The sequence below is a fragment of the Acartia tonsa genome, chromosome 12 (assembly GCF_053477335.1).
Source record: "Acartia tonsa isolate MP-2025a chromosome 12, ASM5347733v1, whole genome shotgun sequence".
Taxonomy (NCBI): domain Eukaryota; kingdom Metazoa; phylum Arthropoda; class Copepoda; order Calanoida; family Acartiidae; genus Acartia; species Acartia tonsa.
This window is the reverse complement of record NC_137271.1, coordinates 13271193-13290875: the sequence shown is the minus strand read 5'-3', so window position 1 is coordinate 13290875 and position 19683 is coordinate 13271193. Positions and strand designations below refer to the sequence as shown.

General features: G+C 31.6%; 1 protein-coding gene across 3 annotated transcripts in view; it reads left to right on the top strand.

Annotated features, from left to right (window-relative positions):
* The window catches only part of LOC145334527 (cytotoxic granule associated RNA binding protein TIA1-like), a 212589-nt gene that overhangs the window by 187798 nt on the left and 5108 nt on the right, over positions 1 to 19683 (top strand). For all 3 annotated transcript variants that reach the window (XM_080179987.1, XM_080179985.1, XM_080179986.1), the window contains 4 exons: positions 11603 to 11797; positions 13985 to 14144; positions 14292 to 14368; positions 14888 to 15042. In XM_080179987.1, the coding sequence (XP_080036113.1) occupies positions 11603 to 11797; positions 13985 to 14144; positions 14292 to 14368; positions 14888 to 14894 (439 nt within the window). In that variant the 3' untranslated portion in view covers positions 14895 to 15042. The remainder of the gene's footprint in view (positions 1 to 11602; positions 11798 to 13984; positions 14145 to 14291; positions 14369 to 14887; positions 15043 to 19683) is intronic.

The following is a 19683-nucleotide window of genomic DNA, read 5'->3' as shown; positions in this document are numbered from 1 at the left end:
AATCAAATCGTGAAAATATTTATTTCTTTCTTTTATAGATATACTAGCGCCTGTGCCCCTAGAGCATTTAGGGGCTCTATATTTGAGGATATGAAAGGGCAGAAAAATAACCAAAAATCATACAAAGACTTATTAATAAAAATAAAATATCCTAAAACCAACAAAAAAGCTTACTACTTTATAATACAGGATATAAAAAGAAAAGTAATCGTTGTTAGATTAAAATATATTTATCTACCATTGTCTTATCCCTGAGAACAATAATCTCATTTTTATGTCTTTGTAATTCTTTAATGTTTCTTATTTGCCTGTACTATACAAGAAAGAAAACCTCCAAAAAGGCGTAGCATCTTTATGAATCTTTAATAAAGTAGTAAGGTTTTTTTGTCTGTTTCCTAACTAATGAATACTCTATTTTTTGGCATCGTCTTTTAGGTCCCTGGATGGTTCTAGGCTATTTAATTTGTATATCTAAGTTTCGTTTTAGGCCATTTTTCTTATTCCTTTGAATACAGATATGATTTTAAAATTTAACGTAAACAAATAGGCTCCAGCGGAAAAATAAAAATATTTAAATTGTTGTGGCCCGAAGAAATAAAACAATATTTTGCCTTTAGCTTTTTATTCCTTTAAAGTGATTCTTTTAAAATTTTCAAACGCGGCAAATAATCGGCTTATATATTTACAAAATAAATACCATGAAATATTAAATTTTCTTTAAAAATAAATGTTATAAAGTGCAAATATAATGAATTAAGGCTTAAAAGAATTAGCTTTAAAATATTCCTTTGATTTTAAATCATCCGTATTTTTATGTATAAAAAAGATCACGAAACCTCTGATTTTTCTTTTAAACTAAACTCTTTCTCTATTTCTTTCTCTAACTTAGTTTAACTATCTAACTTTTTCGATATTTTTCTCTATCTATCTATTTATTTATAAATTCTCTCTCTTTATCTCTCTCTATATCTTTCTATCCATTTTTCTACTGCTATCAATTCTTGAATTATCTTTCTCGTATTCATTCGAATCCGGTGGATAGGAACCGATTCTCATCCATACGAAAAACTATATAATTGTACATTCTATATCCGCGGAAAGCCGTTTATAATACGATGCGAGAAATAACTATTATCTTTATTTTTTCTATCTCTCATTATATCTATCATTTTCTGTAGAATGTATAACCTTTTTTCTCTTTATATATCTGTTACTATGTATTTCCTCTTTATCTATCTGTTTATCTATTCATATCTATCTCCTCTGTATCTCTATAGTTATCTATTTATTGTTGGCATAGCAACCCTTTTCAATCACATCCCCCTTTCATTTACTAATTTTGTTAGTAAAGTTTATAAATTTTAAATTACGGGCATATTGATAACTCAATCTTCACATAACCCTTCCCCCCGGGCACGCCCCCCCCCCTCTACAATCTCTAAAATGTTTGTTACTCTAAAAATTTTGTATAAAACAGTGAAAACTCTTTTTGTAAAATAGTCTATTTTGAATGGATGTAAAATATACGTAGATATTATGACAGTGGAAAAATTGTCGTAAAATTAACTTACTAACATTTCGTTCATGCAATAGAAGAGGAGGGTATGGGGTAATGGGGGTGGAAAGGGAAACGTTATTTTAGCCCGCTGCAAGTTTTACTTTATTAGAGAAAATTAAAATCTGGTGTACGATCCAAGTAATAATACATATATTCATTTCTGCACATTATTTTGTCCTTTTCTGTTAATATAATCTTATGTGATTGCGGTGGGGGGGTCAGAAAAATAACCTATAACCATCCCTAGATATTTATAAAGCTTCTCTGAAAAGTACAGACTATTTGGACAAGCATTTTCCGAGATATTTAGCTTCATACAAAATAAAGCTATTACTTTACATTACAATATAAAACTGCCCTTGTTAAAAACCATCAATTTGATATCTAAATTTATTTTATTTAGAGTTATTGTGGGGGCGCTTGTTACTATAACTCTGAAATTCAATTAAACTTTGGCGTAGTAAGAGTAAATTTAAAAGTATTTTATTCAACGTTCATTCCATGTAGTTAATTTTTAAAATAGCAGGAAAATATGTAAAAACAAAGTCAGATTTTTACACATAACATAAGCAAAATTCCTAAAAACAATCAGTCTACGCGTTTGTCTCTGGCCTCTAGGGGCTTTAACCTTCACTATTGAATTTTTTTTTTACACCTATGACATTCTAAATAATGTTTCTATATTGTGAAAGTTTCCTTACAAATTACCAAAATCATAAGCAAATTTAAATTAAGCGTAAAATTTTTTGATAATAATTACTAAAATTTTACCTTATAGTTACAAGAATCTACAATATGAAAATAAAGTTGTCAAAGCTTTCCAAAATTAACGTACGGAAATATAGAAATGCAGATACCAAAGATGTTAAGTCAACGAATAAAAAAATGTTATAAAACTTTTGGGACTAGCGTTATAAACAGCCTTTTGTCCCCTCTCTCTCTGGTTAGATGTACTTAATAAGGTGTCATGAGTATTATAAAACTTCTGCGTTTTAATGTCATATGTCATGTAGAGTTTTTACCAATTAAAAGTTTTTGTTATCATGACACCTTTTTATTCAAATTTTACATTTCATCGTGGCGACGATATGGATCTAGCTAATAAGAAGGTATATAGAATATAGCTAGATATTATGACAGGGGAAAAATTGTCATCAATTTAGGTTGCTAACATGGTCAATATTTATTGGTCAGATCATTAATCCAGTATGAGGGGAGGGGAAGGGGTTAACGGGGGGAATTGAGGGAATCGTTATTTTAGCCAGCTACAAGTTTTACTTTGTTAGAGAACATGAAAGTCTGGTGTAAGAATCAAGCAATAAAAAGTCCATTTTGACAAAAGTCTAAAATATTGTTATATTATATTATAACATATTTTTATATTACAGCGTTTAAAATGGACGTACAGCCGCTTATTAAAGAAACTACGCTTTCGTTGTTGAAAATGTATATTATTGAACCATTTTTTATGAAAAATTATTTTTATTCTTTTTTTCCGAATAAAAGTGGATAATATAATTTATTACAGGCCATTATTGCTTGTAATTCTATTTGTTTATTACAATTATAAGTAAATGATAGCTTACAAGAAAGAAATAATACATAAGTAGCGTATTCTTCTTTTTTACTTTTGAAATTTAAGGAGGTCCCACGTCCCAACCCCTCTTTCTTTTAAAGGGCCCATGGAGGTCTAAAGGGGATGATATGAACCCCCTATAATTTTTAATAAGGCTGTAAAAATTCAAGGAGCAGGGACGTCCAAGCTTTTTAATTTGAGGGGGTAAAATGGGGGTTTTTAAAGGTTAAAAAGGGAGGAATCTAATGCATTTTCTAAAATTTTAAAGGGGGTTAAATAAGGGGTTTCAAAGTTTGAGGTGATCGTGAGTGAACAGCCCTATAGGATGGCTATTATAAGGAGGACATAAAATATTGAGAAAATAATTTAAAAATTAATTGCTACAAAGTTTCAATATAACACTAGAGTAAAAAATCTATGAAAACTTATTTTTGGTTTTATAAATAAATATTGTATCCTTGTAATAGCATACAATAATAAGAGTAATAAATCAAATAAACTTCATATGTGCCCCAAATAATAAAGCTATAATGATTAGAGGGAGGGCACGATGGACTGTAAATTACACTGGTACCCAAAGTTTTCTAACCACGTTAGCTTATTCATTGGCTCAAAAATACTGGTACTATAACTTAATTTTGATTGGTTGATACAAAACTATTACTTTTCAAACAAAGATTTTAATATAATGAAAGGTTAGTTTTGTGTATCTTATTTGTGGATGTATATTATATTGTATTGTATATATCATATTATATTTAGGTATTATCCTCTTAGAAATTTTTTTTTCAATATTGAAAATTTGAGTAACCCCCCCCCCCCCCCCCCCACCCCCCACAGCGAACTATGAACTCTGGCCGCAGCGCTCGGCTCCCTAGCCTGCCTAGCCGCAGCGTTCGGCTCCCTAGCCTGCCTAGCCGCAGCGTTCGGCCCCCTTGCCTGCCTAGCCGCAGCGCTCGGCCCCCTTGCCTGCGTAGCCGCAGCGCTCGGCTCCCTAGCCTAAAACCTAACCTAACTTAAAATAGTTGTTCGTCGGTAGTCGGAAAGGGGGGGGGGTACAAAATTGAAAAAAAATGAAAAAAAAATTTCTAATATTTATATTAACAGCACAAATTTTCTATATTGATGACCATCTATTGTATTACATCTTTTTTTTATACACACTTATCTAAAAAGTTTTAGCTTAGTATGGTAATAGGAATAACATGGATGTTGCATATAGAAAAAAAAATGCGCCAATAAAATAGGATTATTAAAATTAAGCAAAAGTATCTAGGTGTACAGAAGGGACAGAAAAATAGCCTAAAAGCATCCCAAGATTTAAATCTAAAAATAAAAAAAGCATAAAATCCTCCCGAGGCCTATGTAAAGCTTTCCTAAAATGGAGAATTTAATTTAATTTAATTGTGTTCAATATTTATTCTAATCTTAAGCTTCTTATAAACTATCTATATTACTAAATATAATAGTTTTAACAGGTGAAAATAGATTTATTCAGTTGCCCTTTCTCCAAAATGGATACATTATTTTTGGCATATTTCATGTTCTCTTCTAATAAAAAGAAACTTGCAGTTGTCTACAATAAGGATTTCCTCTTTTTACCACCCCATTGAGCCCATCCTATCCCCTCCTACTGGATGAACGAACTGACCAACAAACGAGTTCCATGTAAGCAAGCTAAATTGGCGCATTTTGTAAATCCATTATCCCCAAAAATCCTGGATAAAAGTATTAGTTTTGGTCACAATCTTTTCTTTACTTTCACTCTACATTTACTTTTATTTATTTTATCCAAAAATATTGTTTCTTATAATCATACAAAAACAAATATAAGATGTTCGTAATATTTTTTTGAAAATGCGGGAAATAATTTCGAAATACATTTTAATTATACTAGCGGCTACGCCCCCTAGAGGCCTCTAGTGGCACTTTAAATGTTTAATGTTTTAATAAAAAATAATAAGATACCTTGCAATGTTGCGATGGAGTCTCTATTGAAATGCTACGATACTTTGCAATTTCGATTTATTTGATTTCTCTTGGAAGGGTGATGGTACCCTCCCCCAAAATAGTTATAAACTTTCCTGGGACCTATGAGAAACTACCCTGTTATGGAGAACCCGATCGGTTCAGCGGTTAGCGAGATCCTTCGGTACAAACACACAGACAGACACACAAACACACAAATACACAATCACACAAACAGTCAAACAGACATCCTGTTACTTTAGTATAAGGATGTACATTTGGTTTATACATTATTTTGTCCGTCTGACTTTTAAAAGAAATATTTCTATTAGTAAAATAATACTGTATATGTTTTTTCCTTATAGTATGACGATGTACTATCATTAGCAGCGCAGCTACCCTACATTTAGGTTGTACATCCGTCCATGGACGATAATTATTTAGGATAACTATAACATCCTCGCTTCTTTAGAAGTATTGGATATCATATTTAGGGATTTATTGACAACAATTTTTCATCTTTCTTGTATTACATATATGGAGATTGCCTTTGTTATATATTGTATAGATAATAATAATATAATAATATTATATATCAAATAACTTATTGTATAAAATATGAGATCCAAATCAAGTTATTTTGTTAATTTGATATTCATATACATATAGAATATATATATCTATGCATATATGTTTTACTAATGTTATATATAACCAATAAATATAATATACCATAAACAAGTACAGCAGTTACTTGTACAATAAAGATGCCTTGAAACAGTGCAATATAACTCAATAATTATTATTTCTAACAAAAATATGGAGGCAAAAATTTCGAATATTTCTTTTTCTTTCTCTTTTTAAGTTCATTAAGAACCCCTGTTTCAGTGTGTTTGTCCCAAGAACAATTTTAGCATGCATGGTGCTTGCTTACATGTGAAGACCGGAGCACAGAACCCCCCCCCCCCCCCGCTTAGTTTTGACAAAAATCAAAAATAAGGGGGGGGGTAGTTTTTTAACCCCCCGCTTAGTTTTGACAAAAATCAAAAATAAGGGGGGGGGGGTAGTTTTTAACCCCCCCTTAATTTAGAAGAAAATCAAAAATAAGGGGGGGGTAGTTTTTTCACTGTACAACACGCCAGAAAGTTTAGTGAGGTAAATCAAGAAAATCCAGTATACCAGAGGGGAAACCTTATTACAGGGATATTCATGTTTTGGGGCATAATTTCCTTATTTATTGACTTTGGCCAGTAAAAGGTTTTAATTTTGCGCAAAATTAAAACCTTTTACTGGCCAAAGTCAATAAATAAGGAAATTATGCCCCAAAACATGAATATCCCTGTAATAAGGTTTCCCCTCTGGTATACTGGATTTTCTTGATTTACCTCACTAAACTTTCTGGCGTGTTGTACAGTGAAAAAACTACCCCCCCCCCTTATTTTGGATTTTCTTCAAAATTAAGGGGGGGGTTAAGTCTTTGCCTTGCTGAGCTTTTTTCCTCCTTGCCGTTTTCCAGACATTAAAAAACTACCCCCCCCTTATTTTTGATTTTTGTCAAAACTAAGCGGGGGGGGGGGGGGGGTTTCGGTGCTCCAGTCTACCACATGTAAGCAAGTACCGCAAAAAGACTTCTTCTTTTGACTGGTGAAAAAGTAGAAGGCTAAATATTTTCTCTTGTATTATTATATATACATCAAAGATAGTCTTTTAATCACCCCTCCTAAAATAGCACAAAATTATCGAAAAATTGTTTAGAAGTCGGTCATGTTGAAAAGATATCTTTTGGCATAAGTAAATACAGACACACATTCTGTTATTATATAGGGAAATGTAGCTAAAACTCTTGTGGAAACGGACCAAACCTTAAAACATTAATTAAGTTGGGGAAAATGTTAAAGTTTATGCTTTTGATTGACTTGCTGTGACAACTAGACAACTTTGCATACTAAATTACAGATATTATTTATTCATTTAGTAATATTTATATTTGATCCGTTAAGGGGCAATTTTTATAAGCGAAGCTTTGCTATAATATAGGATCAGGTACATGTCTTTTCGGTACAATGTTTTCTTTCACAAATTTGGGCATAAAAAGAATCGTCTGATCTGTTCAAATTTATAGTTACACGTTGACCGTTTGTTAAATCTATATAGACAAAAATCTCATTGTAATTTTTAAAAGTGAAGCTTTTCTATAATTAGGGTCGGTCCGTCCGTCCGTCCGTCCGAGATAGATAGCTTTTATTCGTTAATTTAGGCATGTTAGAATTGTCCTATCGATTTCAAACTTTGCATGATGATTTCTGTAGTAGTTGGGTACGATTTAGAAAGCGTAGCAACTCTATAATCATTACCAGAATGTCCGTACGTCTATTTTAAACAAGTTGATTTTTCTACTTTTTTAACAACAAATTTTCAAGTGTTTTAATTATCCTTTTGATTTTTGGTATATTGATTCCTGGGACAACAAAGAACAATATTATAAGCGAAGCATCTCGATAATCAAGTATTAAAAATGTCAGTATGTCCTTAAACAGAATTCTGTATTTAAGAAGTTTTGCAACAAATTTACGTATAATTTTGTCAAACCTTTTATTTTCATATTTTGTATATTCAGTTCTGACACTCAACAAATGTTCGTCTGTCATATCGTTTCAGAGCTTTGCTTTTATGGATGTTGTCATCCTTGTTTTTTTTTATAAATTAGTGTTCTTTGATTCTGTTTATTTTTTCATCCTCGTTAAAAGATGTATCTTAGAAAAAGGGGGAAATGCAAGAAAGACAATGACCGATAAATTGATGTTCATCCCCATTGATATTAATCAAATTAAATCTCCTGTAGATTACCATTTTTGGTTGAAACGTTTAGACACTTACCTTAATAATCTAATTAATCAAAATTTAATAAAAAGTCTCCAAATTGTTGAGCCAACGAATAAGAAAATTTAACTATAAAACTTTGAGGACTAGTGTATTAAACAGCCCATGGTCCCCTCCCTCCCTTGGGCAATGTTGGTTTTATAGAAATCTTGTAGAAATTTGGGTATAGTCCTTTTCACGACATCCCTCCATAAGGAGCGATTCTTCGTATTTTTTAAATGGCTTTTTATAGGTTATTTTAGGTTAGGTTAGGTTATATTGTGTTAGGTGATTGCCCCACAGGGTTAGGTAATTGGCCCCGCAGGGTTAGAGCCCCCCGCAGGGGCTAGAAATAGGAGAAAAGCTACTGTGAAAAATACGAAGAATCGCTCCTTATGGAGGGATGTCGTGAAAAGGACTATACCCGAAATTTGTTTTATTGAAATATTTTAAGTTTGTTTTTTGGAATTCTAGTATCCTAACCTAGTAGCCATGTTGCATTTAATATTATTTAGAATATTGATTTTTAAACCTAATTTAGGTACTTTATAATTATCAGTTTTATACACATTTACATTTTTAATATAATGTACAGCTTGATTAAAAGTATGATATCAAGTATGAAACCATCTACAAAAGCGAAGCTCTTAAATATGATAGAAGGACAAAACGAACAATAACTCTAGTAGAGTGTCAGAATCTACAGAACTTAAGAAGCAGAACATTACTTTGTAAGTTTTAACAAAATAGATCATAAATTTGTTGCAGAATTAAGATATATAGGATACTTTATACGGACATACCTTCATTTAACTTTAGATATGCCTAGCTTATGTATCGGACTTTATTTTCTTAGGAATCATTATTCCAAAAATCAGATGAAAAGGTTGTTGTCAAAAATATTAAAACCAGCTTTAAATGCACTAACGAACTTTCTGGTAACGATTATAGAGTTGCTAAGCTTCCTCATATAAATCATAATACCAATTTTAAAATCTATAGGACAATTCTAACATGTTTAAATTAACAAAATGGATGGAGGACGTACCCACCCTAATAAAATCTTTGCTTTAAAAAAATCCACTTAACATGCAATACACAGAAAAAAGCCACACCCCCAAAAAAACACACACACACAAACATATGTACAAGGGAATGTAAGTATTTGACAGCATGAAATATTGTCAACAAGTATCAAAGGCCTTCTTAATGTCACAAAAAAATGTGCACAAGAAAATGCTTCCAGTTCAAAATGGCACACGGGGCAAAAAATGTAGATGGAGGATTAAGAGAGTGTGTTTGGGAGGGGGGGGGGGGGGGGGGAGTGGAAGTTTGTTGAAAAAAAGGCATTAAGAAAAGGGTTATTGGAGAAATAAGGAATTTAAATATGGAAATGGGAGGCAAATGTATGTTTGTATGCATTTGAAGCAAATTGTTTTCTTTTTGTTTGCATATTTTTAAAAGGTGTGCTCAGGATTTTTACATAGGATATATTTTAGTCAACTTTTTTATTTCAAGTTTATTTTTTTTTTAACTGAGAAAAACTTACTAAAGAACATTAAAAAAATTAATTTATGGAGCCTTAACAAATAATATACATCTTACAATTACAAAAGAAATACATCTAAGAAAGCAATTATAAGAGAGACAGCGTAAAGGGCCACCAAAAAATGACGTTATACAATTTTATCATTAGTCAATTACATTGTATACTTAACAATCATTGGTCATTTTATTGAATGACGTCGTTTTTGAGGCACTTTACGTTGTTTCATTATAAGGTAAAAAAAAGATTATCAACCCAATACAAAAACCCTCCACCCTGTGAACGCTCATGAATATTTATACATTTTACATAGAACATCTTTTAAGAAATGCAGATCACGGCAAGGGACGGATATTCAGTAATTTTATGGACGAAGACAAACTGCATAACTTTTGCATTGATTTCTGTGACGTCATATAATGTGGAAGATGAGAGGAGAAGTGGGAAGAAAACCCCTAAAAAAGAGATGGAGAATATGACGTCAAAAGTGGTGCAAAAGTAATCGATATATTATTTCTTGGATGTCGCACCAGACATTCATGTTATGTAAGTTAAAGTTGCAGCAGGCTAGAATTATCCCCTAACCCTCTTACTGGATGAACGACGTGACCAATAAATGAGCTAAATTGACGACAAATAATCTCCTGTCAATATATCAACAAATATTCTATATCCATTTATGCAGTTTAAAACATGAACTGTTAATTCCAAACTTAGTCGATCTACTTTCTGTAATCTCAAAAAAAATTAACGAGAGCACTAGTTAAAAAGTATAACTTTAATAAAAGCAAGAATCACAACATCTATTAATTGAAGCTTTGAAATCTGTAGATCAATCGAACATTAACACTTGTAGAGTAAGATATATAAGTTTTCCGGAATTTTAATGTTAGGGGGAGATTTGAAATCTGCATCAAATTTTAAGGATTTTTTTATAAAATTCGTTTTTTGTATAATTCTTTATCTAAAAGCGGAAATGCATTTTAAGTTAATTAATTTTGACCAATAGTATAGGTGGATTTTAAACTACCTGCGCTCTAATTGGTTCAATGATGTACGCCATCCAATCAGAGCGCAGATTTTTTAAATCCACCAATCACAGATGGCAAAATTAATTAACTTAAATTGCATTTCCGCTTTTAGATAAAGAATTGTAGAAAAAACGAATTTTATAAAAAATCCTCAAAATTTGATGCACATTTCAAATCTCCCCCTAACTTTAAAATTTCGGAAAACTTATATATCTATTGTAGAGTGTCAAAACTTAACAAGCAGAATATTAATCTAAAGGTATAAATAGTTAAATTCCTTAAAAACATGATTCTGTTTAAGGACATACCTGCATTTTTAGGACTTGATTATAAAGATGCTTTGTCTAAAATAGAGTACCTTTTTGTCCTATTAACCAATGATCCAAAAATAGAATGACTATGTACATATATCATACAAAAAGTTAAAACATCAGCATGTTTAAAATAGACGTCCGGACTTCCTGATAATGATTACAGACTAGCTAGCTACGCTTTCTAAATCCTAACTGACTATTTTTTTTAAATCCCCGAATATCTATCTCTTTGCCTTTGGCAGATAAATAAATATATGTATAGAGGACAACAAATATTGGTAGGACAATTTTTCAACAGCCTTTTCTTTCAATTTGTTTACTTTACTTTTGTTATATTTTTCTTTACTTTTTTGCAGTTGAAATTGAAATAGATATTTTGTATTATTTCTATTTAATATTGAATTATTGCCTCATTTTATACAAATTTTGATATTTATTATCTATCAAAATATGTATAGTTTAATTATATAACTAATTTGCACGTATATATTTCATTTATATTTTATATCAATATCCGCGGAAAGCTGTCTATAATACGATACGATAAATAACGATTATTTGATTTTGAAGTTACAATGAGTTTATTGCCTGTCTGTTACCCTACTTTGTCACTATATTCTTTTACTATTAGTCTTAAAATTAAAAGTTTTGATAGCAATAATAATTTTTGTTGAGACTTAATTTTTAAACTTTATTGTTAGATGTTAAAGGATAAAAAAAGACTTTAGGCATTAATATTATCTATTTCAGATCAAGTGTGCTAGACGGGCTGAACCAGGGCATCGGATTGAACCAGCCGATCCTCGGCACCACTGCCGCAGCTGTCAGAGACCCGCAGCAACAGCAGACAGCGACACTGAAGGGCGGGGAAGATGGTGGTGCTCTGTGGCCCAAGAGCCCTGCTAACCTTTATCCTTTCACTTATGGCATCAAGTCTCTTGAAAGGTATTTAATAATTTTTTGGTGCTTTAACACAAAGTGTCAGTTGAGCACTGGTTACCCCTTTCCTTATTTAATTGAAAATAAGAGGAGGGAGGGGAGGGGGGGGGGATTTTTTTTATATGCCTAACTCCTGCTGTGGACCCCATCCCAACGGGCCACCAAGTAAGCAATATTTATATAACCTACCCTAACCTGACCTAAAGCAATAAACAAAACAAAAAATCGAAAAACTACCAGGGCCTCCCCCCCCCCCCCCGCTTATTTTCAATTTATTTCATATTAAAATCAAAGATAAAGTTGTATCACCCTATAATTAAAGTTAGTTCTTAATTCTGTTTTTTCTTTGTAAAAAGAATATATAAATATTTATAATGTGTCTGTCCCTGGGTTTAGTAGGAACAACTTTTCTGTGATAAATTGAAACTTTAACCAACTTTTTACAAAACTTGTTTTCAATTAACAATACTTTTTCATCACCACTGTCAAACAGATAGATAATTACATATCTATCTACCTATACATATGTCTTTCTAACTACCTTATTATTATCTATCTATCACTTTATTATAAATGTTTAAAGCATTGATTTAGTTAATAATCTAGATACATATCTATCTACCTTTTTATCTGTATCCAACTATGATTTTACCCAGGGATGTAAAGGGATAAGACAATGGCCGATAAATTGTGTACACATAATTACCCCTTCTGTAGATTACAATAAGTGGTTGAATCGTTTGGACTCTCATACACCAACAAATCAAGATTCAATAATTGTCCCCAAAGTTGTTGAGTCAGATATAAGACTTTGGGAACTAGTGCCCAAAGCCCCCTACAACACCTCCTGGCATTTACCACAAATAGATAAAAAATATCTACCTATCCATATAACTTTTAAACTCGATTCTAATTATTAAGGAGTCTCATCTAACTTTTTACACAGAATTGCAGTGATTTATCTTAGGAGGATGGTGGTAACCTCCCCCAAAATAGTCAAAAACCTTCCCTAGACCTAACTCTCTTTTATAGCCTTTCTGTATTTATCTTTCTATCTCGCTTTCTGCATTCTTGAAATGACATTTGCATATGAATTAAAATTTTTCTCTTCTCTCTCTTTATCTATCTATTCCCCCCCTCCCCTCCCCTCATGTCTTTCCTTTTTTTCTGCTTTGAAATAGACCAATTGATTGTAGACTTTGCATAATATAATTGTTTTTTTTGTCTGTTTCTTTAGATCTAAATATCTAACCCGTAACACAAAGTAGTAAGTTTTTGTCTGAAGCTAAAAATCTCAAAAATTGCTGGTCGATATTAGTTTTACTTTTTCATGACAGCTTTTTAAGCTCTTTGGGTGGTTTTAGGCTATTGTCTTCCCTACCATCTGCTCATGGAAAGGGACCAAACAACAAAACAAATATTCTAATAGGTTTTAAATATCAAAATCACAATTAGGTCTAAATTTCTCTAATTTAAGTCTAATGTACTGCCTACTGCCTGAAACAATAGAAATTCAACAACTAAGTGTATAAAACAACCACACAGACATTCAAACAGAAAAAAATATAATATATATTATACACTACAAAAAAAAATATAAAATGAGCAGTAGTAAAGTTTTTTCAATGTAAGTAAGAACTGAAAATGATATATAATTTTGAAGATTAGTCAAAATCTGAGTCTGTTTTTTTCTACTTTGTATTTTTCAGTACATTTATCAATGCTTTCTAGTTGTAAAATGAGAAAGAGAATTAAAAGGATGAAGTTTTCTTCATTAAAATTATAATTTCTGGTTTTGTCTTTTAGAAATGCACACAGTAGAGTGAATTTTGAGCCTGCATTTTTTTCTCTCTTTGTTTATAGTTGTTTAGAAGTCATTTATGCACCTTTATATGCATTCTAAAATAAATGTACAAGTATAGAAGTATAATCCAGACAGCTACCTGGCCAAAATGTTTGGAACCTTTTTCGTCTGCTAGCAAAAATATATGTTAAAAAACTACGTCCCTATTATTTTTAATTTATCTTTAACAAGGGAGATGAAGGGGGTTGGGGGGGGGGATGGTTATGTGCCTAACATGGAACTTCTATTCTATATATTTCTCTATTTTTCTCTCTCTTGTAATTTTTCTCTATTTTTTTTCTTTTTTCATTTATTTATCTGCAGATGCCTAATAAATATTTGTTTTGCAGCCTTCAGAACGTACAAGCAGCTGCAGCCGTGTATGGAGTGCCCACAAACCAGACAGCCGCCGGCGGCAGTTCAGGCCCTGGTCAGCACGCGACAGCTGCCGCAAGCCTGCCAGCTAGTGCCCAGCATGCAGCACAGCTGGCAGCAGCTGCACAACAGCAGGCAAGTTTCAAGTATTTGTATTAAGGTTTCGAAATTTTAATTGATGTTAATAAATATTTAAAAAACACTTATTCATTTTTATTTATCTTTTTTTTATTTTTTACAAATTACTTTTAAAATTTTCTAATAAAAATCAAATTTTTGTAGGCTGGAGTAATGATGGCCCAATATCCTTCACACACAGCCGTTCAGCAGTTCGGTCAACCCACAACTCTACCAGCATTGTAGGTCATAGATAGATAGATTCATCTACCAAACATTATCATAGATAAGTAGATAATTAGAATGATAACAACACTGAGGAATAAGTTTACTTTCAGTAAGAAGAACTTCTAGATCTGTTATGAATCGATATATTATTACTTGGATGTTACACCAGAATTTTATCTATTCTAATTAAGTAATGCTCGCAGCTGGCTAAAATGACTATACCTCCCATCCACTCCCCTTTTACTATATGTATGAAATGATTAATAAACGAGGTCCAAATTAGCAAGCTAAATTTTCCCCATAGAAAGTCAAAGATAAATAAATATATGGTCACATTTAGAGAAATAGAGACAAAAATACAAAAAGAACTCAATTAGCATATTTAGATAGACAGACCTTTTTGACAGACCAATCAACTGGAATTATAAGTATTATTATGGAAGCTTTTTATAGTGCCTTACCACTGGCCAATAAAAGTGTATTCTGGCCCCATTGGTAAAATTATAGAGGTTTAGAAATTAATTTTGTTTCAGGTATTAAAGAAGCAGAAACCAGTCATCTTTCTCAGCCTGGCTGTACAGTACAGCTGTACGTGACAAGAATGTACAGTTTGTACGTCCTTCGTACAGTTACCATATTGATAAATCTTTCAAAACAAAGACTAGCAACACAAAGTGCCAAGCTACAGGTAATGCCCTCACCTTCGTCACCAAAACCGTGTTATAGAACGCTTAGCTTTACTCACTCTGTCTGTGTGTCTTTTATTTCGGCTTGTCCTCAGTCTTTTACTTCAGAGATCTAAAGGGATAAGACAATGGCCGATAAATTGAAGTATATCCTCAATGATGATGCACAAAATTACTCCTTCTGTAGATTAAAATTTGTGATTAAAACGTTTAAACACTCAACGTAATTAACCAATCAATCAAAATTTAATGTTGTTAAGCAAGCAAATAAGAAAACGTTAATAAACAACTCTAGGGACTAGTGCAACAAGCAGCTTAATATCCCTTCTCTCTCTGTATTTACTTGGATTTATATTGTATGTTATTGACCTATCCCTATTTCTCTAAAAAGAAGCTGAATAAATGCATATAAAATATAATACCTTTTCATACAAGTGTTCCGTTATTTATGCAAAAAAAATTTGGCACAACCAAAATTTGGAAGATTTTTTCTTTCAATTAATTTTAAAATTAACCCATTTAGCTATTACAACATTAATTAACAAGAGGAAGAGTATATCAATGGCACTTTAATCTTCTTCCTTATTAACTAGTTTAAAATTAAGTCTTTTATATAATTTATAGCAGGCCAACAAATAATACTATTTTTGTTAATCTGGTAGTTTTGTATAAATGTCTATATAAATATAATATTTAGTAAGGTGTCACTTTTCATCAAATATAGAGTGCCCTATTCAACTTTAGACTGGCTCAAAAAAATGCCAAACAAAAAATTTGATTTATTTTAGTATTGGCTTTAAAGATTAAAGTATTATCCTATTTTGTATTTGAGTAGCTTCTCTATAATTAGAGTATATATATCATTACGTTCATTAAAGAGTACCTGTATATTATCTTACACACTATTGTTTAACCCATTAGTGCCGAGCGCCACTTTTATGGGCCGATCGAGCTGTAAGTTTCAGGGAAGCTTTATAATGGTCAAAACGGAATTCGTATTTTTTTGTTTTGCTCTAGTGGCGTGCACAGGAAAGTTGCAAAAAAACCCGGTTCGGCTTGGCCATAAATACCAACCAGGCATTAACACCCGTTTTTGGTGCTTTCCCCCAGTTTTAAAACCCGGTTGACCTGTATAAACCCGGTTATTTTGACCAAAAATCGAAAAATGTAATTTTTGAACGCCAAAAGTGAGATGAACACTTTTTAGAACTTTGATACGATCCGTAATTGAAAACTACACAACCTCATGTAATCTAAAGAGCTACAAGTATAATACGAAGCGATTTATTTCAAATTTAGTGTTTCGGCTATAGGTGCCGCCGTTTTCGGGTAAAAAAACCCGTTGCTCGAAGTTTTAAAAGACACACACTACAAAAAAAGAACATATAAAATTTGGGTGTTACATATCAGAAAACGAGCATAAAACTATTGGGTGACACCTATAGAGATTACTAGGGTTATTAGGGTGGCTCAAACCCTTACTAATGACGTAAACTGTTATTTTTATTGGTTGAAAAGTTAAAACCGGGTAATAAAAACCGAAACCGAGCCGGGTTTTAAAATTTTCGGGTATTTATGGCCAAGCCGAACCGGGTCATAATAGGGCGTAAAAAATCGATTAAAAAATCATATAAAAAGATATAATTTGAATAAAACGAATTCACAAATAGATGTACTTGTCAATAAACATTAGATTTCACAAAAAAAAATCAGCGACTTTACTATAAAAACAAAAAAGTTAAAGGGGTATTTTGAATTTTCATGATTTTCAAATTTTGTTGAGCTATACCAGCAAACGGAAGTAAGCTAAACTGCCTGCTCCAGGGGGAAATGAAAGTCAGGGTAGTAGAGGGGGGATTCATTCTGAGAATGATGCAATTATGAAGCCGGAAACCGGTTTTTTCCCATTTTTCGGAACCGGGTTTTGATGCCCGGTTCGGCACTAATGGGTTAAGCAAACTAAAAGATTGTAGGAATGTGCCATGTAAATTTATACATTACATCCCCTATAAGATTTAAACTATATTATAATATTCTATTTTATTTATTTAATTATAATCTAAAGATGGGATACACAATCACATGGTTTTAATTTTTCTTGTTCTCGTAAGATTTTTATCCAATTTCCATATCTATCTATGATCACTTTATGCTATAAATCATAATCATTTAATAACTCCGTATTTTGTTATTCTGAGCCAACCTATTTAAACAACCTTTTGTTTGCTTTTGCTAGGGGATATAAAAATGAGAAAAAAATGTACTGAAATAGAAATATTCTAACATTTGCCTAATATTTTAACAAAACTTATGTGGTTTAAAGATATTGTACAGTAAAAAAGTGTGTAATAAGAAATATGATTGTTTATTTAGATTGAAAAATCATTTGGTTTTACCTTTTTGAAATTTATATATATGCTTAAGGACACGATTTGCCACAGTTTGATTTTAAATTATAAAAATGGTTTACCAGATTTTCTTTTATTTTAAACAAGTTAATAATGCAAAATATTGGTGTGTTGGATGAGTGTATAAGAAACTTTACCCCTTGGCCCCACTATTTTTTAAGCAACTCCTAATGAGTTCACTTTGTATGTCAGTCAGTCCATAACGCTATAATGTGATTTTCTCGGATTTCATTTAAGATATACAACTAAAAAGGATGCAATTTTAATAGGTTCCTTTTTTTATAACTGCTGCTAGTCGTTCATGCTACAAAAGACAAAAATAATTTAATTTTAAGGTTTCATGATTTCTTTAATTTTGACATTTTTTCTCTATTACTGTTTCTGTTTAAGAAAATTCAACATCTTCTATTTAACTCACTTTGACCGTTAGTCTATCCATGATTTTTTTGTGCCTCGCTGGTAAAGCACTCTCTATCACTTTAATACCATACGTCTATTGTTCTAATTAGAGAGATTAATTAAACAATAAAAGGATTCCAACAATTTCTCTAACTCTCAAATTTTGAGCACACTGCATTGTTCGTAAAACAAAAGAATTTTTCTGTTCTCATAGAATTATACTTTGTCTTTGTGTAGGGTTAAGCTAAAGAGAAGGTCCTCATGTAAAATTTTAAATGATAGCATTTTTCGAGTTATCCATATCATTGTATTAAAAATGGATTCTAAATAAATGAAGCAGAATATTTTGTTCTTTTTCTAAACTGTAATACTTATTTAAATCTAATGTTTATTTTTAAGATTTGTTTTTTTCTTATTTATTGAAAATACTCCCACAGGAAAAAAACTATTCTCCCTTTTTCAAACCCTTCAATATTAACCCATGTTTTCTATTTCTCTTTTTACATTACATTTTGGGTTTTGAAAGATTTATTTATATTTGAAAATTGTATTAAACAAGAGTTAAGGCTCTTAAACTGTTTTTAGTAGCGAAGCTACTCTATAATTCGCTTTGTCCGTCCGTCCGTCAGTCCGTCAGTCAGTCCGTCAGTCAGTCCGTCAGTCCGTCAGTCCGTAACGCTATGGGGGAAATGGGATTTACTCAGCTCCTATAAAAGATAGAATGCTGAAATTTTTTGACAACATTCCCTTCATTAAGGAGCACAATTAACTATAAAACATCAATGGCGGTCGGACGGCTTTTTAGCAGGTTTTAGGCAATTTTTTTATTTTCCACATTTTTCCTCATATCTTTGGTGTTTATGGTCCGATTTTCAAAATTTTTTCAGTTAGATATATCAAAATTAAATTTTCCGTCGTTTTGAGAACCATCAATGACGGTCAGACTGCCTTTTTACAGGTTTTTGGCTATTTTTATATTTTTTACATTTTCCCCCATATCTTTGGTGTTTATGGTCCAATTTCAAACTTTTTTCAGTTATAGATATAAAAATTAAATTTCCCATCGTTTGAAGAAAACAACAATGACGGTCAGACTGCCTTTTTGCAGGTTTTTAGCTATTTTTATATTTTTTACATTTTCCCCCATATCTTTGGTGTTTATGGACTGATTTTCAAAATTTCTTCAGTTAAAGATATCAAAATTAAATTTCTGGTCATTTGAAGAAATCAACAATGACGGTCAGACTGCCTTTTTGCAGGTTTTTGGCTATTTTTATATTTTTTACATTTTCCCCCATATCTTTGGTGTTTATTAATCGATTTTCAAAATTTTTTCAGTTAAAGATATCAAAATTAAATTTCCCGTTGTTTGAAGAAAACAACAATGACCGTCAGTCCCATCCACGAAATTTTGTTCTTCGCTACTTATGGATGTTGTCATCCTTGTTTATATATATGGTGAAGCAAGTCTAAATATTATAATTAACAAAAAAATTGCAAAATTTAAAAGTTGGCCTGGGAGTAAAAAAAAAAGGTTATTAATTTGAATTGCTTAAGCAAGGCAACTAACAAACACGTTTTGTTAAGTGCTACTTACCAATATAATAGAAGTAGCCAAACTAATAACAAAGATGAAAACATCCATAAGAAGCAAAGCACAAAAAAAACTCATGGATGAACAATTGAGTTTTTAAGTTTTAGATGGTCACTGTTTAAAAAAAAAATTATTTTTCTTTATTAGCATAAATGACAAATTGAAAGACAAGGAAATTTTTTTACTGAAAGCTCTTTTGTTAGTAGTATCTTCACAAAAAAAATCAGCAGTTTTCTTAACTA